This window comes from Salvelinus alpinus, chromosome 1 (assembly GCF_045679555.1).
Source record: "Salvelinus alpinus chromosome 1, SLU_Salpinus.1, whole genome shotgun sequence".
Lineage (NCBI taxonomy): Eukaryota > Metazoa > Chordata > Actinopteri > Salmoniformes > Salmonidae > Salvelinus > Salvelinus alpinus.
The window spans coordinates 65,642,013-65,664,201 of record NC_092086.1 but is presented as its reverse complement, the minus strand read 5'-3'; the positions used below and the strand labels follow the sequence as shown (position 1 = coordinate 65,664,201).

General features: G+C 43.6%; 2 protein-coding genes and 2 long non-coding RNA genes across 5 annotated transcripts in view; 1 reads left to right on the top strand and 3 right to left on the bottom strand.

Annotated features, from left to right (window-relative positions):
• Positions 1-605: 605 nt before the first annotated feature.
• Positions 606-4,099, bottom strand: LOC139583713 (prenylcysteine oxidase-like). The gene is made up of 6 exons (XM_071415091.1): positions 3,697-4,099; positions 3,207-3,413; positions 2,777-2,951; positions 2,403-2,614; positions 1,880-2,020; positions 606-1,745 (listed from the first exon to the last, which is right to left on the bottom strand). Exons 1-6 carry the CDS (start codon positions 3,803-3,805, stop codon positions 1,084-1,086), a joined length of 1,506 nt encoding a protein of 501 aa, XP_071271192.1. The 5' UTR covers positions 3,806-4,099; the 3' UTR covers positions 606-1,083.
• A 734-nt stretch (positions 4,100-4,833) lies between these two features.
• Positions 4,834-9,081, bottom strand: LOC139583749 (uncharacterized). The gene is made up of 3 exons (XR_011676604.1): positions 8,986-9,081; positions 7,120-7,204; positions 4,834-6,925 (listed from the first exon to the last, which is right to left on the bottom strand). It is a non-coding gene; the product is annotated as an uncharacterized lncRNA (long non-coding RNA).
• A 447-nt stretch (positions 9,082-9,528) lies between these two features.
• LOC139583719 (serine/threonine-protein phosphatase 2A 55 kDa regulatory subunit B beta isoform-like) overlaps positions 9,529-22,189 on the top strand; it is a 123,028-nt gene continuing 110,367 nt past the window's right edge. Inside the window, exon 1 of one of the 2 annotated variants that reach the window (XM_071415142.1) lies at positions 9,529-9,676. Coding sequence is in view for 1 of the 2 variants with exons in the window: in XM_071415105.1 (XP_071271206.1) it covers positions 20,056-20,134 (79 nt within the window). In the remaining variant the exon portion in view is untranslated. Of the gene's footprint in view, positions 9,677-19,791; positions 20,135-22,189 lie in introns of those variants that run through there. The other variant, XM_071415105.1, reaches the window with a different exon arrangement.
• Positions 9,690-21,255, bottom strand: LOC139583744 (uncharacterized). The gene is made up of 3 exons (XR_011676603.1): positions 20,086-21,255; positions 17,570-17,595; positions 9,690-17,363 (listed from the first exon to the last, which is right to left on the bottom strand). It is a non-coding gene; the product is annotated as an uncharacterized lncRNA (long non-coding RNA).

Sequence of the window (22,189 nt, the reverse complement as noted above, 5' to 3'; positions counted from 1 at the left end):
TCACGAGAATGACAATGTCTCTGCGAGAACTACAGACAAATCAGGAAGTCAGGTCACGTGATGAAGTGCCTATGTCAAGAATCATAATGTATAATGTAGCCTATCGTTGATACATTGTAGTTATGTGTAAATGATGAATGCAGTTAGGTGTATTATATTTGTCATTAGAGATAACAATGTTCCAATTTGTCACTATGCAGCAGAGATGCAACTATGTAACAACTATGTGTAACAGTCCGTCCCCTCGCCCAGACCCGGGCGCGAACCAGGGACCCTCTGCACACATCAACAACAGTCACCCACGAAGCATCGAACCACTACTTCAAGGTCTCAGAGCAAGTGACGTCACCGATTGAAAGGCTATTAGCGCTCACCACCGCTAACTAGATAGCCATTTCACATCCGTTACATATGCAACAGGCTTCAAGCGTTGATGACTGTAGCAACAGCAGAAGCTGCTTCCAGAGAGGTTCCATTTTTAAACTCAGATTAAAACTAGATTGCACGCACACCATCGCCATATGGTGCATCAGACAGTGAATCGAAATAACAGAAGTAAAGATGACACTGAGCATTTAAAAAGGATAACACGCGACAGAGCAAAAAAAAATTAGGAACAACCATTTTAATTTCTTATCGGGCAAACACATGTGTACAATCAGTTAGTTATTACTTGAACTCACGAAGAAATAAAAGCAATTATTAAAACTGGCCTTTAATCAGTGCATTAATGAAAGTAGCTTAGTTGAGTAAATACATTCTAACCATATTGTATTTGTTTATCAGAATGCAGTAGTAAGCCTTATGACGAGAAGCATTTCGTTTGAATAAAGTCCATATTATTTGCATATCAAGTCAAACAGCTGAGAATGAGCCACTTTCCATGGAATGCAATGTGGCATTAAATGAAAACGTGTTTTATTTTGCATTGCAGCCAGCAGCAGTAACTTAATAAAACACACCCCCTTAGGGTTAGGCATCATGCTACAACATCATTGTATTGCTGGCAACCTTTCAGCAAGGTTCCATAGAAACAATCCCTGCAGCTAGCCGGGCGGAGCCTGAGTCTGCGGAGTTGGGGTGTCACAGCTCAGTCTTGATCTTGTGCATCAGGTCTTTCTGGTCGACCATCTCCAGCTGCCTGCTCCAGCGGTGGTAGGCCAGCAGAGCAATGTTTTTGGCTGCCACTGAGCTCATTTCCATGGCGCTGCCGGCCCACTCGATGCCATTGAGGTAGTACAGGCTGTCATGAAGGACAACTGGCGGCAGGTCCTGGGTGCTGCCATAATGTGGGTAAGCCTGCCAGTCTGTCACCTGCACAGAGTAGTAGGACCTGAACAGTGTCTTCAGCGCTGGCTTATCTAAGGGTTGGGGGGAGAATACCTTGTAAACACCAGCCTCCTGGGGCTGCTTGCGGCGGAATCCAGTGCTGATGTTGACGGGACAGATGCTAGCAGCACTGTTGAAGAAGAGTCCTGGTGAGTCTGTGGTGAGAACACTAGCAAAGGGGAAGAGCTTGGGGTCTGGGAAGCCAAAGTAGGAGCAGTTAAGGTAGCCGTGAACGATGGAGGCCACTGTGTGGTGGTAGGAACCAGCCATATCAGGCAGCGGAGGCTCAAAGCCCTGGAAGGAGATACCTGAGCCCACACTGGACTGCAGGGGAGTCGCCACCACCACAATGTCATAGAACTCAGATCCTTTCTCAGTCAGAGTGGCATAGTTGAGCTGGTACTGGGTAGACTCTCCTTCAATTCACGTAAAGAAATAATTGGATTAGAGCAGGTAAATGGATATGTGCTAAAACGCAGTTTTGCAAAACATGTCAGTTCACCTTGGTTTACACTATGTTATAAACATAATTCTATGTTTAGTCACTTACCAGCTGCATGGGGGGAGATGGTTGTGACCTGGGCCTGGATAAGGTTGGCCTTAGCCAGTTTTAACAGCCCAGAGCAGACCAGCTTGTTCCCTCCCTCCACTGCCCACAGGTTGGCCTGTGCACCTGCCAATGACACGGCACCTATAACACAGATTAAAACATGTGAACATGATTGATCATGATGAGCAACTGCAGTGGCAGACTGGCAGAACGTTATGACCTGAACGGCACACAACAACTACAAATGTACTTCCGAGTTCCTACTAACGCTGCGGCGACACCATTATCGCTATATTTTTTTTCCATGGCAAAAACGAAAACACGAAGCAGACCTAACTCTTCGGTCCTTTCAAAAACCTGCTGTATGTAGAATATTGTGTGGTATAGCTTGGATGTTTGTTTTCAACATTCCAACATTAGGGCTGTTTTCCTAAAGAAGTTAAATCCACTTTGTGTTTTGTTTTCCTTGCCACGATACTAATGAGTATGGCGATACTGGTATCCTCCTGGCCTTAGTTCCTACCAACAAAAGCTGGGATGCTGATATTCTGTCCGTAATTGACCCTCATGACGGGGGCGATGACTTCGTCAATGAAGCGTTGTGACACGCCCAGCTCCAGCAGAGACTCAGAGAGAGAGCAGCGAGTCATATTCAGGAACCCTGACCCGCTCAGGGAGTGCAGCAGCTCCTCCACTGAACTGAAGGCATAGCCATGGGCCTGGTACTTATAAATCCTGAACACATAGACACAGAAAGGAGAGAGACAGATTGTATAGGGGATGTAAGGCGTGTTGAATAGCTTGACAGCGCTCTGAAATCAATAGTAAATCAATTTACAGCGAGAAGGATTTCCCCTGTCTGTCTCGTCGGAGCTCTCTTCCCCTGCTGCTGCTCACCTCATGAACTTCTCCATGATCTCCTCCACCCACATCTGCAGGCGGATGAAGCTGATGCCGTAGCGCCACCACAGGCGGAACAGATCCAGCAGGTACCAGTCAGTCTCCTCCAGGATGAACTCCTCCCCGTTAAACACAGCCGTCTTCCCTGCCACATTCTTACGATACTTAAGACCTGCAACAAAAATAGAATAGTGTGATGGGTGGAATAGCATACTGTAGTTACCAGCAAAGCAGTAAGCCTACGGGTATGGAAGATGATCCTACAACCCTCAGTTTCTCCTCTGCTTTGGTATGCATGTAATGGCAATGAACAGAACACCTTTTTGTCTTTGTGGTCTTCACTTGTACTTTCTCAGAGGGATCTGGACAGATAAAAAGCGGTGATACTAAAATGTACCATCTATGAACAGGACAGCAATGGACCCACCCAGTTGCTTGACAAAGTCCTGCATGTGCAGGTTTAGGGAATGGATAATGGAGCCCCCGGACTCATAGTCCTGATGGTTCACGGTGACTGTGGCCAGGCGCCCTCCGACTGTCCCCTTCTCGAACACATCAATGTGCACTTCTGGCCCGAAGTGCTGCCTTAGAAAATGTGCTGTGGCGGTCCCGCCTATCCCAGCGCCTACAATGGCTGCGGACATCAGAAGAAACACATCAGTAAGCTACAATTTAATGATCTGTCAAAAAAACAAGTCATCCCCAACCAGGAAATTTACATGGCAGTTTTGGTAGCTATTCCATTTCTCTGTGGCTGAATAGCCCTCTGAAAGAGCTATAGGCAGCGCCTAGGCTAACTTATCATTAGCTAGCTAGCAAACCCAGCTAGCTAACGTTAGTAGCACTGCAAGCCACACATGTCCCCAAAACTATAGCTAACTTACGTTAGCTAGACAAAATAGAGCTAGCTACTTTACCTATTTTTGAAGGTGGAGCACCATCAAGTTGTGCAAATCCAGAGTCTCCTAGTGCCAAGATTGACGATAGTAGTGTTAGAAGAAATCGGAAAGGAAGACACCAGTGCATGATGCTAGAATTGTGATGCGACAGCCAGCGAGTCACTGCATGTGTTGTCTGTCGCCCAAATACGCCAATTGCGAATGAAATTATGTATCAATCGTAAACGAATGAGGCACTATATGATTATCCCCGTAATAGAATAACACATGTAAAGTATGTCAAATTTGGAGATTAATACAAAAAACGATTATGAATACAGCGGACAAGATGTGGATCAATATCCGGCAACATTACCACGTGATTGGGTAAATGGCATTGTACGAGAGCATCCTTGGCATCTCAGTGACCCAGGAGCATCCCCACCCTCTTCTTCAACATCGGGAAGAAAATTTAACTGAATGAGTATAATCTAATCCGAGTTTTCCACTGTGCTCATTGAATTAAAAGGATCAATCAAATGCTGGGGTTTGAACCAGGCTACCATTGTTATGAGATAAATACACAATTATTTATCTGTTTTTTAGCCTACTGTGACGTGCTAGTATCAAGTGTTGCATATAAACCCTGGATTGTTCAATGCTATGTATTGGCAACTGAGAGGCTTTGACGCCAACGGTCGGCCATATTGGCCCTCCCCAGAAGGAGCAGTCCTCCATAGGAATGAATGGAATTCTACAGTATTTCAATTAAATGTTTCAAGGCCAAATTTTTGTTGTTGTTGTTGTAGTGGGGACAGTAACATTCGTAATAAAAAAGATACTTTAAGATGTTTATATATATATATTATGTTTAGCTCACATAATATAATTCAAAAGAATGCATTAAGATGACTGTAATAGAATAAATGTAGCAAAACGAATGTAGACATTAATGAATTAATTTCTATAGCTTCCAAAATATTTTTACAACGTGGGAAGTGCCAAGATGGAGATGCAGTGGCTTCAACACAGCACCCCTTAACAGTCATCTAGTGTATATATCAATTATTGCTAGTAACCTTAGTTTTGGGCAGTGTTTCCTGTGTAAATAGTGGTGAACCTGTAGAATGTATAAATCCCAAAACAGGCGAAAGCTTTCAGGGGAGGTTCTGTGTTTATAGGCTGTGCGGGGTCGTTGCTTTACTAGTTTTTTGTGTGAGAGCAACCATTTTGTGACCATGCTGTTTTGAAGAAGTGTTTGGGGGTGTGGTCAATCTTTTTTTGGGGGAGAAGGTATGTTTGTTTATTTGCTTGGTTATTTGTATCAAGGTTTATTAAATGATAAAGGTTTGCTTGTTCAAACAGGTTTACAGTAAAACACGTACAACTACACAAAAGGCTTCTTAGTTCTTTCACTTCCACTGCATATAAGTTACATCTTTAATTTTAAAAAATGACCATTGAACAAATGTAAATATTGCAGATTTTAGGCATACCTTTAAAAAACAATCAGTTCAATAGCTAGACATTTCAATGTTATTTTCCTATGAAATGTAGGGTGCCAAAGATACAAGAACTACCAATCAGCCATTTGGGGTAAAGAGGGTGTGTGCCTCTCCTGTTTGAAATACGCCTGTGAGGTAAAAGTGGGTCCTTGGGAGAGTAGCATGCTCTCTGATCACATTGTCTGTCTGTGTGGGAGGAGATGGCAGCTGTGTTATCTTAACAGATAACACAGGTCCTAATCCAGGCACTTGTCATCTCCCGTCTGGATTACTGCAACTCGCTGTTGGCTGGGCTCCCTGCCTGTGCCATTAAACCCCTACAACTCATCCAGAACGCCGCAGCCCGTCTGGTGTTCAACTTTCCCAAGTTCTCTCACGTCACCCCGCTCCTCCGCTCTCTCCACTGGCTTCCAGTTGAAGCTCGCATCCGCTACAAGACCATGGTGCTTGCCTACGGAGCTGTGAGGGGAACGGCACCTCCGTACCTTCAGGCTCTGATCAGGCCCTACACCCAAACAAGGGCACTGCGTTCATCCACCTCTGGCCTGCTCGCCTCCCTACCTCTGAGGAAGTACAGTTCCCGCTCAGCCCAGTCAAAACTGTTCGCTGCTCTGGCACCCCAATGGTGGAACAAACTCCCTCACGACGCCAGGTCAGCGGAGTCAATCACCACCTTCCGGAGACACCTGAAACCCCACCTCTTTAAGGAATACCTAGGATAGGATAAAGTAATCCTTCTAACCCCCCCCCCCCCCTTAAAAGAGTTAGATGCACTATTGTAAAGTGGTTGTTCCACTGGATATCATAAGGTGAATGCACCAATTTGTAAGTCGCTCTGGATAAGAGCGTCTGCTAAATGACTTAAATGTAAAATGTAAATGTAAATCTTATGTAGTACCTCACATTGCAAGACATGCATGATTCTCCCCGTCACACACGTCTTGATATCTCAAGGTCAATAGGACTCAATCTCAATGGTTTCAGGGAGGGATATTCACAGGTACTGTGCAAGGACATTTTGCACCATATGTTGTTGCCCACTAAACACTTATTGACGGCAAGGTCTTTTGGACATCTTTTTTGTTGGTGCAGTCCGGACCGGCCTTGATTTCAATGTCCCACACAGACAGACCGGCCTTGATTTCTACATCCAAGGACATTGCTTTTTGGTCTGGACCAAATCCGAGGTGTAGGGTTGGGTGTAGGGTTTGAGCATAGCCTGAAGGTAGGGAGGGTCAGTTCCTCTTGCTGTTCCGTAGGTAAGCACCATGGTCTTGTAGTGGATGTGCGCTTCGACTGGAAGCCAGTGTGCGGAGGATCGGGGTGACATGAAAGAACTTGGGAAGGTTGAAAACCAGGCTGGCTGCAGCTTTCTGGATTCATTGCAGGGGTTTGATGGCACAAGCGGCAAGCCCAGCCAACAGTGAGTTGCAGTAGTCCAGACAGAAGAGGACAAGTGCCTTGATTAGGACCTGTGCCGCTTCCTGTGTGAGGTAGGGTCATACTCTATGGATGTTGTAGAGCATGAACCTGCAGGAGTTGGTCACTGCTTTGATGTTTGCAGAGAACGACAGGGAGTTGTCCAGGGTCACGCCAAGCTTCTTTGTACTCAGGGAGGGTGACACTGTGGAGTTGTCAACCATGATGGAGAGGTCTTTGAGCGGGCAAAGGAGGAAGAGCAGGTCCGTCTTGTTGAGCTTAAGGTAGTGGGCCAACATCCAAGTTGAGATATCTGCCAGGCATGCAGAGATGCATGTTGCCACCTGGTGTCAGGAGGAAAGGGGGGGGAGAAAAGTAGTTGAGTGTCATCCGCATAGCAATGATAGGACAGCCCATGTGAGGATATGATGGAGCTGAGTGACTTGGTGTATAGAGAGAAGAGGAGAGGGCCTAGAACCGAACCCTGGGGGACACCAGTGAGAGTACGTGGTGCAGCCACAGATCCTCTCCACGTCACCTGGTAGGAGCGGCCTGCCAGGTAGGATGCCATCCAAGAGTGTGCAGAGCCTGAGACACCCAGCCCTGAGAGGCAGCGGATAGATCTAGGAGGATGAGAACAGAGGAGAGAGAGTCAGCTTTGGCAGTGCGGAGAGCCTCCGTGACATAGAAGAGCAGTCTTGGTTGAGTGACCCGTCGTGAAGCCTGACTGGTTAGGGATCAAGAAGATTGTTCTGGGAGAGATAATGAGAAAGTTGATAAGAGGCAGCACGCTCAAGTGTTTTAGAAAGAAAAGGGATACAGGTATATAGTTTTTGACGTCAGATGAGTCAAGTGTTTGTTTCTTAAGGAGGAGAGCAACTAGGTCCATTTTTAAGTCAGAGGGGACGCAGCCAGTGGTCAGGTTGTCAGGCGGCCAGACCTCTCTATTCGCAGGATGTCATCTGGAGAGAGAGGGGAAAAAGAGGTCAAGGCGTAGGGTAGTGCTGTGTGAGTGAGACCAGTGGACTCAATAGGCTGAGTGAATGAGTAGCGGATATCGTCAACCTTTTTTTCAAAGTGGTTGACAAAGTCGTCTGCAGAGAGGGAGGGATTAAGGAGGGAGGAGATGGTGGAAAATAGTTTCCTAGGGTTAGAGGCAGAAGCTTTAGCAGCGGATACAGAGGAAGAGAAGGTAGAGCGGAGAGAGTGAAAGGATAATAGGTCCTCTGGAAGTGACATTTTCCCCCCATTTTTGCTCAGCTGCCCGCAGCCCTGTCTGTAATCATAGGATGCGGAAAGGGAGGAGAGTAGGGTCGATGAGGCAGAATCAGAAGACGGGAGGGAGAAGGATAGAATAGAAGAGAGAGTAGTTGGAGTGAGAGAGCAAACATTGCAACCTCGCATGACCATCTGGGTAGGGGCTGAGTGGTTAGGGTTGGAGGAAAGGGAGAGAGAAAAGGAAACAAAGTAGTGATCAAAGACCTGGAGGGGGTTGCAGTGAGATTAGTAGGCGAGCAGCCTCTAGTAAAGATGAGGTCAAGCGTATTGCCTGCCTTGTGAGTTGGAGGGGTTTGGGAAAGGGTGAGGGGAAAGAAAGTTGGAAAGAAATGAATCGAAGGCAGACGTCATGAGGTTGAAGTTGCCAAGTATGAAGAGCGGCGAGCCATCGTTAGAAAATTAGCTTATCAATGTGTCAAGCTCATTGAGCAACTCTCCAAGGGCACCTGGTTGGTGATAGATGACCATTTTAAGCTTGAGTGGACAAGTGACAGTGACAGCATGGAATTCAAATGAAGAGATGGACAGGTGAGAGAGGGAGAAAAGAGAAAATCTCCACTTAGTAGAAATGAGTAGACCCGTGCCACCACCGCGACGACCAGATGCTCTCGGACTACGAGAGAAAACCTAGTCAGAGATGGAGAATGAGCAGCTGGAGTAGCAGTGTTCTCTGGGGGTGATCCATGTCTCCGTCAGGGCCAAAAAGTTGGAAGAACTTTACCGAAATTATTACTAGGTCGTTTGGCGGAAATTAAAGTTTTGGCTTTGATACCGGCAATACCTGTCAGATATAAAGAAAAACGCGGATAAATATGAAAGGGATGCACACACACTGACATGCAGCCACATGCACACACGTGAGTGTAAAGTACAGATACCCCAAAAAACCACTTAAGTAGTACTTTAAAGTATTTTTACTTAAGTACTTTACACCACTGACAGATACACACCCACACCTCCACGTGCATACACACACAAAACCAATAATTATTGTTGTCGTGCTAAATTAATTAATTTGTTTGGAAATATGTTGATCAATACTATACGTTTTACACAATAAAGCAATCATTGCTGTTGTTGTGCTAAATGTATATATCTGGTTGGAAATATGTTGATCAAGACTAACCTTGATTTAAAAATGATCAATTCCAATGAACAACAACATCCGTGAAGACGAGATCTAAATAGATGATGGTTTATGGTGGTTGGTATGCCTACCAGGGTTTAGGATTTCCCCCTCGCAACCCACGGAGTTTACAGAGCGGAAACGCTGTATCTGCTCTGGTTTGGGGTTTTCCTAAACAGATATCGGTTGTAACCAATGCCAATGCGTCATTGGTTGAAACCCACGGTCCTGTATGTCTGCATAAACATACAAATTAAAAAAGAAACATTGCTATTTGTCCGATGTTAAAAATGATTGAGATTGCTTACAGTTAACCAACACGCTGTGTTCTATTTGGATATGCCCATGCATGCTTCATGATGCATTGTCACAGAGTTTTGCAATCTCTCTATGTGCAATGGGATGCAAAAAAGGGGAGTTTCCGTGAATATATGTGTACACTGCCTGTTAAATGGAATATACGCCTATGCAAATGAGCAGCTATGCTTCCCTTTTATACCATATTTGAGGCCCATCATGAAAGCTGTGAGATTTAGGCGGCTAATGTTCTCCTAGTGCTCCTCTTTATCCAAACAGCACCGCAGGATGATTCAGCAGTGGCACGGTCGTGATGCTGACAGCACTGGAACAAAAAACGATTCGTACTAATGATGATGAAGCCAGAGAAAGAAAAACGAAAGAAAAACCCATGGTAAGTACAAAAGGAAAGCGACTAACTAATGAGAAAGCCCTGGGCTATAGACATACATGAGAATGGTTTAAGTTGGCACCTTTGTAACTGTAATGATTCAAATGTATGGTTATTTTGTTCTGTGGGCCTCTATTTAAATCAACAGATTAATTTGTGCAGAATGCATTAAGAGGTGACTATACAGCATTTAATAGTTTAGACTATTCTAACATTAGGACCCATTTCCCTAAAATGTTGAAGTACAATACATGATACCTTATAATATGCATAGACTACAATAATGTAATAAAGATAATCACATACACTCAGTGACCAGTTTATTAGGTACACCCATCTAGTACCGGGTCGGGACCCCCTTTTGCTTCCATAACAGCTTGAATTCTTCAGGGCATGGATTCTACAAGGTGTGTAGTTCAAACGTTGCTCAATTGGTATCAAAGGACCTAATGTGTGCCAGGAAAACATTCCCCACACCATTACACCACCGCCACCAGCCTGTACCGTTGACACCAGGCCATGGACTCATGCTGCTTACTCCAAATCCTGACTCCGCCATCAGCACGATGCAACAGGAACCGGGATTCGTCGGACCAGGCAATGTTTTTCCACTCCTCAATTGTCCAGTGTTGGTGATCGCGTGCCCACTGAAGCTGCTTCTTGTTTTTAGCTGATGGGAGTGGGACCCGGTGTGGCTGCAATAGCCCGTCTGTGACTAGGACCGACGAGTTGTGCGTTCCGAGATGCCGTTCTGCACACCAATGTTGTACTGCGCCGTTACTTGCCTGTTTGTGGCCCGCCTGTTGGCTTGCACGATTCTTGCTTAATCTCCTTCGACCTCTCTCATCAACAAACTGTTTTCACCCACAGGACTGCTGCTGACTGGATGTTTTGTGTTTGTCACACCGTTCTCTGTAAACCCTAGACACTGTCGTGCGTGAAAAGCCCAGGAGGCTGGCCGTTTCTGAGATACTGGGACCGGTGTGCCTGGCACCAGCGAGCTTGGCACCGACGATCATACCATGCTCAAAGTTGCATAGGTCACTGGTTTTGCCCATTGTAACGTTCAATCGAACAGTAACTGAATGCCTCTTTATATAGCAAGCCACGGCCACGTGACTCATTGTCTGTAGGAGCAAACCATTTTCGTTAATGAGGTGGTGTATCTAATAAACTGAGCATATTAAGCGTCATTAAGAAACCTGAAAGAGACCCATATCTGATCATGTTGTTGAATGATCAAAAAGCATTGCTAAAATGAAGGCTATAGCCTAATCTATAAAATAACTGCATTGTATTACATTTGTAGCCTAAACATTTCATATTATTTTATTTATTTAGTTATTTAACCCCTTTTTCTTCCCAATTTCGTGGTATCCATTTGGTAGTTACAGTCTTGTCTCATCGCTGCAACTCCCATACGGACTCGGGAGAGGCGAAGGTCGAGAGCCGTGTGTCCTCCATAACACAACCCAACCATGCCGCACTGCTTCTTGACACAATTCCCACTTAACCCGGAAGCCAGCCGCACCAATGTGTGGGAGGAAACACTGTACACCTGGCGTCCGTGTCAGCGTGCACTGCGCCCGGCCCGCCACAGGAGTCGCTAATGCGCGATGGGACAGGGACATCCCTGCTGGCCAAACCCTCCCCTAACCCGGGACGACACTGGGCCAGTTGTGCACCGCCCCATGGGTCTCCCAGTCGCGGCCGGCTGCGACAGAGCCCAGACTCAAACCCAGAATCTCTAGTGGCACAGCTGCACCACTTGGGGGCCCAAAACATTTCTTATTCAATACACAATTATACGCCTGTAATTGTAACCAGCCCCCCCCCCCAAAACATCTTCCCGTGGCTATGCCTGTATAGAGATTGCTCACGTCCGGTATCCAAAGATGCATTCCTTGAGATGCGGTCACCGGTCGAGTGTGTGTGTGTGTAGCAAGCTACCTAGTTTAAATATCAATAGTCCTGCCACAGCAGCATAACATTTGATTAAAACTTGATAACACTTGATTTACATCATAATCAACATTCGGTCTGGTTGGCTGATAGCCTATGCGCTGCAGAGAGAGGCACAAAGACACAGAAATTCTTCTGTTGTGCAAACCCAGTTTCATCAGCTGTCTGGGTGGCTGGTCTCACAGATGTGGAGGTCCTGGGGTGGCGAAGTTACACATAGTCTGTGGTTGTGAGGCCGGTTGGACGTACTGCCAAATTCTCTAAAACAATGTTGGAGGTGGCTTATGGTAGAGAAATCAACATTAAATTATCTGGCAACAGCTCTGGTGGACATTCCTGCAGTCAGCGTGCCAATTGCATGCTTCCTCAAAACTTGAGACATCTGTGGCATTGTCTTGTGTGATAAAACTGTACATTTTAGAGAGGCCTTTTATTGTCCCCAGCACAAGGTGCACCTGGGTAATGATCATGCTGTTTAATCAGCTTCTTGATATGCCACATTGGTGGATGGATTATCTTGGCAGAGGAGAAATTCTCACTAACAGGGATGTAAACAAATTTGTGCACAACATTTGACAAATAAGCTTTATTTCAGCTCATCAAACATGGGACCAACACTTTACATGTAACGTTTATATTTTTGTTCAGTGTAGATTATCCACACAAGTCACTAGCCAGCCAGCCATATATTATGAGTTTGAAGATTATAAATATTATACTATGAAGTTACTACTTAAGAGCATTGACGATGAATCACAATCAGAATTTTTTAAATAATTTGCTACCTACCTAGCAGATTTACAGTACATCAATCATCAACATCAATGATCAGCCTACCCTCTTTTCCCGATGTCGATCATGTCTTTAGGAGGCACTGTAACTAGCTTTCTTAAATATTCTGGTGAGTGGTCTGTGCACTGCCCTGCTACAACTAAGGTCTCCTTTTTCATTTAAAACCTTTTGAGTTCTCGCCCCATAGCGCTCACATCTGTAGCCATGAAATGCCTCGAAAGGCTGGTCATGGCTCACATCAACACCATCATCCCAGACAACCTGGACCCACTCTAATTCACATACCGCCCCAACAGATCCACAGATGAAGCAATCTCTCTGTCACTTTATTCCGACTTTATTCCTTTTTTAAGACCGTAACCACGTGTGTGAGGTGTATACTTTTATTTCATTGTATAGATTTGTGTAAGACTACCAAGAAACATCCCTGATTTAGCCCGCTGGAGTAAAAGGTTATGTTTGCTTTTATCACAGGCAGGATGAGCTGTGCGTCCATCTGTAAAACAGCGCATTGAACACACCCTGAGTTCTTGACTTTGAGAACTGAATTCCAAGGGTTGTATTTCTGAAGTCAGCCCATGGGGCTCAGTTCTTAAACTTGGATGCTCCCTACTCTTGCAGAGACAGATATACAGTGGGGTCTGAAATGATTGACACCCTTGATAAGGATTAGCAATAATGACTGTATCAAATAAATAATTAAAATACTGAGCTATTTTGTGTGGGAAATTATATTATTTCATACTAATACAATTGCTCAGAGAAAGAGATGTTGTTTAACAAGTAATACTTTTTTGAGTTTAGTCCCATATTCCTAGCATGCAATGAATACATCAAGCTTGTGACTCTACAAATGTGTTGGATGCATTTGCAATTTGTTTTGGTTGTGGATTTTGGTTGTGTATTTTGTGCCCAAGAAAAATGAATGGTAAATAATATGTCATTTTGGAGTCACTTTTATTGCAAATAAGAGTAGAATGTCTCTAAACCCTTTAGTGGTGGTGTAGTGGTGCAGTGGTGTAAAGTAATTAATTAAACATACTTCAAAGTACTACTTAAGTCGTTTTTTGGGGTGAATATACTTTACTATTTATATTTTTGACAACTTTTACTACTTTACTATTTATATTTTTGAAAACTTTTACTTTTACTCCACTAAATTCCTAAAGAAATTAATGTACTTTTTACTCCTTACATTTTCCCTGACGCCCAAAAGTACTCATTACATTTTGAATGCTTAGCAGGACAGGAAAATTGTCTAATTCGCGCACTTATCAAGAGAACATCCCTGGTCATCCCTACTGCCTCTGATCTGGCAGACTCACTAAACACAAATGCTTCGTTTGTAAATGATGTCTGACTGTTGAAGTGTGCCCCTGGCTCTCCGTAAGTAAATTTAATAAACAAGAAAATCGTGCTGTCTGGGTTGCTTAATATAATACATTTTAAATGATTCGTACTTTTACTTACAATGTTGATATATAAGTATATTTTAGCGATTTACATTTACTTTTGATACATATTTAAAACCAAATACTTTTAGTATTTTACTCAAGTAGTATTTTACTGGGTGACTTTCACTTTTACTTCAGTCATTTTCTTTTAATGTATCTTTACTTTTACTCAAATATGACAATTGGGTCCTTTTTCCACCACTGCATTAATGTGGATGCTACCATGATTCCTGAATGAAAGGTGAATCTGTTTTTCTCGCAAGAGGGGCAACAAACATTTTCTTAGGACCCCCAAAAGGCATGTGCGGGTATGGATGTGGGTATGCAGACCCGCAAGCCACTGCGGCTCATCATGACGAGTTCAGATTTTTTGTGGCCCCCACCCCTATCAAAGTTGCCCATCCTGGTGCTAGACTAGTCTCTGTATGAGTTTCTTGGCTCCCTCTAGTGGGTATAGTATATATTGCAGATGAAACATAAATATAGTCTAAATAGACAGATCGCAATTTTGGCCAAACCTGTCTTATCTTTGGTTTCCTCAGAGCTTAAGACCATTGCGGTTAATTCTGCTCAGTGTCAGCTTTTTCTTCTCCATAGAGAGCTAATATGAGAATGTACAAATTAACAAAGAAATAGTAACAGTGTAAAATTAATTTTCATATTATCAATGATTTAAAAAAAATGTTGCACACCTGAAGAGGAAAGGACAACTCATTGTGCAACTTCCTCACCATCCTTTTATGAAACATGTAAAAGTATCCGTTAATTAACCACTACTCACCCAGCATAAAGAAACAAACATCCTAACTGCTGCCCCAACTATCGACTGCATGCACTGTAAATAAGAGCTTCTCCATTTTTTAGTATGTTGACAGAGGCAGAGAGCGGGAGCGGATGATAATGGTATACAGTAGCAGTCAAACGTTTTAGAACACCTCATTCCAAGGTTTTTCTTTATTTTTACTATTTTTTACTTTGTAGAATAATAGTGAAGACATCAAAACTATGAAATAACACATATGGAATCATGTAGTAAGCTAAAAAGTGTTAAACAAATTAAAATATATTTTAAATAAGTAGCCACCCTTTGCCTTGATGACAGCTTTGCACACTCTTGGCATTCTCTCAACCAGCTTCATGAGGTAGTCAGTCACCTGGAATAGTATTTCAATTAACAGGTGTGCCTTGTTAAAAGTGAAGTTGTGGAATTTCTTTCCTTCTTAATGCATTTGAGCCAATCAGTTGTGTTGTGACAAGGTAGGGGTGGTATACAGAAGATAGTCCTATTTGGTAAAATACCAAGTCCATATTATGGCAAGAACAGCTCAAATAACCAGAGAAATGACAGTCCATCATTACTTTAAGACATGAAGGTCAGTCAATACGGACCAGTTCAAGAACTTTGAAAGATTCTTCAAGTGCAGTCGCAAAAATCATCAAGCGCTATGATGAAACTGGCTCTCATGAGGACCGCCACAGGAAAGGAAGACCCAGAGTTACCTCTGCTGCAGAGGATAGGTTCATTAGAGTTACCAGCCTTAGAAATTGCAGCACAAATAAATGCTTCACAGAGTTCAAGTTACAGACACATTTCAACATCAGCTGTTCAGAGGAGACTGCGTGAATCAGGCCTTCATCGTCGAATTGCTACAAAGAAACCACTACTAAAGGACACCAAAATGAAGAAGAAGGTCAAGAAACATGAGCAATGGACATTAGACCATTGGAAATCTGTCCTTTCGTCTGATGAGTCCAAATTTGAGATTTTTCGTTCCAACCTCTGTGTCTTCGTGAAACACAGAGTAGGTGAACGGATGATCTCCACATGTGTAGTTCCCACCGTGAAGCATGGAGGAGGAGGTGTGGGGGTGCTTTGCTGGTGACACTGTAAATTATTTATTTAGAATTCAAGGCACACTTAACCACCATGGCTACCACAGCATTTTGCAGCGATACATCATCCCATCTGGTTTGCACTTAGTGGAACTATCATTTGTTTTTCAACAGGACAATGACCCAACACACCTCCAGGCTGTGTAAGGGCTATATGACCAAGAAGGAGAGTGATAGAGTGCTGCATCAGATGACCTGACCTCCACAATCACCCGACCTCAACCCAATTGAGATGGTTTGGGATGAGTTGGACCGCAGAGTGAAGGAAAAACAGCCAAGTGCTCAGCATTTGTAGGAACTCCTTCAAAACTGTTGGAAAAGCATTCCAGGTGAAGCTGGTTGAGAGAATGCCAAGCATGTGCAAAGCTGTCAAGGCAAAGGTTGGCTACTTTGAAGAATCTAAAATATATTTTGATTTGTTTAACACTTTTTTGGTTACTACATGATTCCATATGTGTTATTTCATAGTTTGTTTTTAATAAAGAAAAACCCTTGAATGAGTAGGTGTGTCCAAACTTTTGACTGGTACTGTACATGAGCAACAGACAGATTCTCCACACCCTGGAGAATAGAAAAAAAAACTGTTATATTAGTAATGATGGGAACTGGATCTGCCTGTTAATCAGTAGGGGAAACCCAGTCCTGAGAGCCTAGTAGATGGATCCCCACCAGGGTGTGTGTGGTGGTGTCAAGCTGCTAATGATGGTGATGACTATTCCTCTCTGAGGAGAGAGTTAATCACCTTATCATATGCTTCGTTGGATTCGATAATTTTCTGTGACCGACAAGATTCTTTGCGTTATGTACACTGGGTGTACCACAGTTATAAATGGATGCAGTTTCCTATGGCGTAATGTTTCAAACAATGATATAGAAGCCTTTCAGAGAATAAAAAGTTGCTCGTTGCATGGTCATTGTTTGTAGGATGTCATTATTCAATACTGCACTCCAATAAAGGACACATCTGAGTGGCTGCCACACACCACACACCTTTAATGACTCAGGAGAGATGCACCCCTGCCACTCTAATGCCTCCAGTAGACAGCCTGCTTGTATAACATCATCAGTAGCTGGCCATATGCTGTGTTTTCAGAGGAGTCCCACGAGAGAGCCGGTCCATCTCTCTTATTATTAAATTCTCCTGAGTGCAGTCTTTTGAGCTTAAAAACAGGATTGTTTGAACGAAATAAACTAAATTGCGTCCACAACAGGATCACAACAACATTTAGTCATTTAAAAAAAAAGGGTTCTTCAAAGAATGCCTTTTTTAATGGATCCTCGAAGTACATTTTTTAACTACCCCCCCCCCCCCTATTATTATTATTATTGTTAATAATAATACACATAACAACAATAGCACAATATTTTAGTTGTCAGTGTTTCTTATGATTTTAGTGGTAAAGCAGAATTTAAAAATCCAAATATGAGGTAAACTCCCAGCAGAGACCCACATCCAATGGGTATATCCTCTGGTGTGTTGATGTTAATGTGTTGATGTTCTCCTTATCCATAGCCAGAATGATTTTGCAGTGCATGGTGATCGTACAGGTTTCCTGTTATATTCATCAGAGGTGTAGGGAGGGTGAAGTCTGTGAATCCAAAAAAATTGTAATTATACAGATGATTAACAAAACATGCACACGACAGAATTCATACCTTGGTTTCTGTGGTAAATGTGAATGAAAAAAATGGTATACCTTGTCCATAATGTAGAGGCCTATGGGATATTCATTGAAGAGGTAAGGGAGGATGGTAAATGTGATCTGCATAATATACCAAATACCAATTGACATACCTTTGTATGCCTCCTCGTCTGTATACCTACAGACACAAAAGTGAGCAGTTCAGTCATCTCCACCCAATACAGCTAGCCTTCAACATATTCTTATAGCCTGCAGTACATATTCTTACATCTGTGTTGATTGATATCCATTGAATTGTGTCCATTTTCTGATTTAGAAAGATTTGCACAAATATGAAAAGATAGTTTTCTGATGACACCATCTATCAATGTAGATCTTAAATTGAGGAGATCTTTACATTTTTCAGTTAAGTGCCTGCACCTGCTGTCCTTTCAAATTCATATCCAAATGTTTCAGTTGGGCAGTTAGGTTCCTGCAAGAACCCCCACCAACTAAGGAGATTCCTCGATGAACCCCACCTCCCATGGGGTTCTTGGAAGAACCTTTTGGGGGCAATTTTCAGTGCCAAGAACCTTAAGGTTCTTTGAAGAACTTTGAGGATCTTAGAAGAACCCTTGTTGAACCCACCATTTTTAGAGTGTACCTTAACTTTATCTGGCAAAGACTACATCAAAACTCAACAGGACAGACAACGTATTCTCTGTTTCCCCACTCTCTCCACCGGATCTGCATCGCACCAAACGGCGAGCGTCACAGACACCGGGAATCTTCACTTAACTGATCTTCCTCAACATTTAATGCCACCTCCGTTATCACTCCTTTCAACAGTGCCCTGCTCAGGAGAGGAAAGCAAGTCCCATTTATTGTCCCTAATCGCGTGATCCGGAGTGCCCGCTCCCTTTTGGCTGAAGAAACACAATAAATCATCACTCCTAGTTACTTTCACCAACTCAATAGTCCCCAACCTCTTCTCTACCCAACCTACCACCACATATGGATCAGCAAAAATGCAAGGATCCATTCTCTCCACAAATCGTACTCCCACTGGACCAGAATCCTCCTTTACATCCGCGAACCGAGGCCGACCTCAGCGGTCCTTACTGCAGGAACTTCATCGACACTCTCGTCAGATTACATCTCAGAGCTACTGGAACACGTATCCCTATTTTTGCACTTGACGCCAAACTTCCTCGCCACACTGCTTCCCTCGACACTCAACTTCTTCTCAACAGTCATCACTGCACCTGCCACCACATCTAATTCATCCTCACTCTCGTCACTCTCAATTTCCTCAAGTTCTTCCAAAAGTTCTGTGAAGTCATTCCATATTTCCTCATAACCATTTCCACCGTTCTCTTCTTTTTCTCGTCCATCATCTTCTCCTTCACCAGACCTTTCAGAAGGCCTGTGTAATCCCCCACTCCATGTTTATTCATAATATGCTCCACTGTCTTCCTTAATTTCCTTTTCTGCCATCTTCTCCAATCGCTCCCATTCTCCAAACACTTCTCCCTGTGCAACCCACTATCACCCTTTGTGCGCTACCGACATCTTAATCCCACTCCACCCTTGTACCAGATTGATTAATTATGGTCACTAATTAGTAAGGCACTCCGCTCACTTGGTTGTCTAGGTCAGTGGTTCCCAATCGCTTTGGGTTATTGTACCACCAACTGAATTTTTCTCCATCCGAAGAACCCCTGAAGTACCCCCTCATGTGAATTTTACCAGTAGGCCTATGGTCTCATGAGTCTTCTCAAGTACCCCATGTGGATAGGCCAAGTACCCCCAGGGCTCCTAGTACCCCTGGTTGGGAACCATTAGTCCAGGTCTTAATTGTAAGGGAAATGAGTTTGGAATGAGTTAAGTGAACTGAATGACTGTTATGTGGCCTTGGCAGTCCTGATGCTCCGTGAACCAGTTCATTAGGCTACAGACTGGAGATTTCACCAGAGTTATCCAGGGATTCCCAAGAGCACAGACCCAGACACTCCAAGTGCCCTAATGACCCACATAGCGTGGCTTTTACATGGAGAATATGCTTGAAGAAAAGCCACCACAGGCGAATTATTCTATAAACCCATCATCATCAGTATCATTAAATGTCGTCTCGTCTCAATAAGGAGTGATAACTGATATGGTTACGATAAATAGTCTACATTTATTTATCAGACGCACGTAGACTATATTCTCTCTTCAAAATGGGCTTCGAAACTTTCCTGCGGATACTAATAGACACTCACAGGCATAACAGTCAATTCTCGAGCGACCAACAGAGGCAGCATGCGGCTATCGACAGACAGAGCAGGTGCTCCCCAGCCTCCACTGAAATAACCCTGATGCTTCGGTCCTCCTCCCTCCGTCAACACCCTCCCTCCCTCGCAGCCGACTCCAGCAAAATAACATATTGTCGTGTCCTGCTGGCGACTAGGGGAAGAACAATGTTTTACGAGACCTCTCTTCTCTTCCTGCTACTATAGCCCCGAAGGAAGGATTCCCGTTGATATAAACCGAGTAAAAGTGATGCCGAAGACTATGGGCTCTGTCTCCAGCGCTCTGTTTCTTTCCGCTCTGTCAGTGCAGTGGGTGTAGACGATGTGGACTTGATAGTGATGCGCAGCCAACAACAACAAAAAATATGAAATGCTTCTCCCGGTACCTTCCTTACCTCTTCAGACCCTCAAGCACCATCCTCTCCTCCAGCTGTCACACGGAAGGTAGGCTACGGACTTGTGATGTTATTGCGCGCGCGCGCGACTACGTGTGTGTGTGTGTGTGTGTGCGTGCGCGCGTGTCTGTGTGTGGGCACTGGGCAGCCAGCAGCAGGTTAGGTCGGGTCGGGAGACATCTCTTTATATAGAGAGAGAGGAGTCTTGAGATTGAATGGGACGGAGCAGAACAGCGGACTGGCTTGTCTCACTCATATCACCCTGCTCTCCTCCCGTTTCTCAGGCGAAACAGACAGTCAGGTTTGACATTTAAGACCGTGTGGCTCAACTTCGCTGGGTTTCCTTTGTAGGCCTATTTGCATAATTCATGACTGCACCTGTCGATGTAAATTGTAGGAACTTTCAAGACAGGACATACAACCTTATCCCTCAGCCAAAGCTGAATAGAGTAGACTACTCTGGTGGCAATTATAAGCTGCTTGCAACACTGGATGCTGTTCAAAAAGAAACGAGAGAAATGTGTCAGCCTTTCTGTCAGTCCAACCACGGTGGTCAATTGTTTTAGATTTTTGTTTTACCAGGTAAATTGACTGAGAACACGTTCTCATTTACAGCAACGACCTGGGGAATAAATGAGCCAATTGGAAGCTGGGGATGATTAGGTGGACATGATGGTATGAGAGGTAGATTGGGAATTTAGCCAGGACACCGGGGTTAACACCCCTACTCTTACGATAAGTGCCATGGGATCTTTTACTGACCACGAAGACTCAGGACACCCATTTAACATCCCATCTGAAAGATAGCACTCTACACAGGGCAATGTGCCCAATCACTGTCCTGTGACATTGGGATCTTTTTTTAGACCAGAGGAAAGAGTGCCTCTTACTGGCCCTCCAACACCACTTCCAGCAGCATATGGTCTCCCATCCAGGGACTGACCCTGCTTAGCTTCAGTGATAAGTCAGCAGTGGGATGCAGGGTGGTACGCTGCTGGCCAAGGACATGTCATCTGACCATGACAACCAAAACAACGTTATGTAAGGCTTCATAAGAGCCCATTAGGTTAAGTTTATGATTAACTTAATGTATTATTATTAAGTTGTTATTATTAAGTTATTATGTTTATTGACATAGACCGTCTCAGTAACATCATCAACTCAAACTGTTGTTTTAAGTGCAATTTCACAGGATTATGTCGTCATTGTAACCAACTTTCATCATAGACAAACCTTGTATGAGATGCAGTATGTTGAATTTGTACCTTTTGAAACCTACATTGGATCTTCAGATAAAACAAACAATGGGCTGGGCAGCACTTCCTGCTGGAGAGTTGATCTACAACTATTTATTTATTAGGTCTCTTGTCCAGGGTTTTGACCAAGCCCTACTTAGCTTTTATATTTGTCACTGGCTACTACAAATGTGCTATGGTGAGAATTATTATTATAGAGATGTCTTAATAACTAAATATATTCACTGTTGGAGTTGAAGTCATCCTAAAGGGGAGGTTTAACAATGCAAATGGAATGTAACCATACTTTATAAGTCATATATCATCGATTGTATTATTTAGGCCTACATAGCATTTGCCAAGTCATCCCAGGGTTCAACAAAGCATAGAGAGTACATATAGGCCTAGGGTTTCAAGCGTTGGTTGATTTCAAATGTAGTCTTCAAGTTAATCATTAACACCGTATGTTGGATTCACGTCTCCGTCTCAACCAAAAATCTTAGTTAAAGAATAGGAGTAAATCAAAGTAAACTTTATTTAAAGTTTGATAAGATTAGATTTAGTCGTATTCTTTAACTTTTTGGTTGAGATGGAGACGTGAATCCAACATATCGATTATGAATTTGTAGACAAACTGGGATATTGAATTGTGTTTGGTTGTCAATGCAACATTTTAAGGAGATCTTCTGCTTGGATAGTTCCATCTGTGCCACTGACATAGGCTGGCTTTCCAATCGCCAATATTGCAAATAGCTAATTGAAGGGGTGCCTCAGAATGGCAGATGTGTTGTGGTTGGTAACCATGGCTGCGGGCTGGAGGCAGACTAGTAGTCTTGATGTTGTCGATGTTGATCTATTGAGGGGATCTT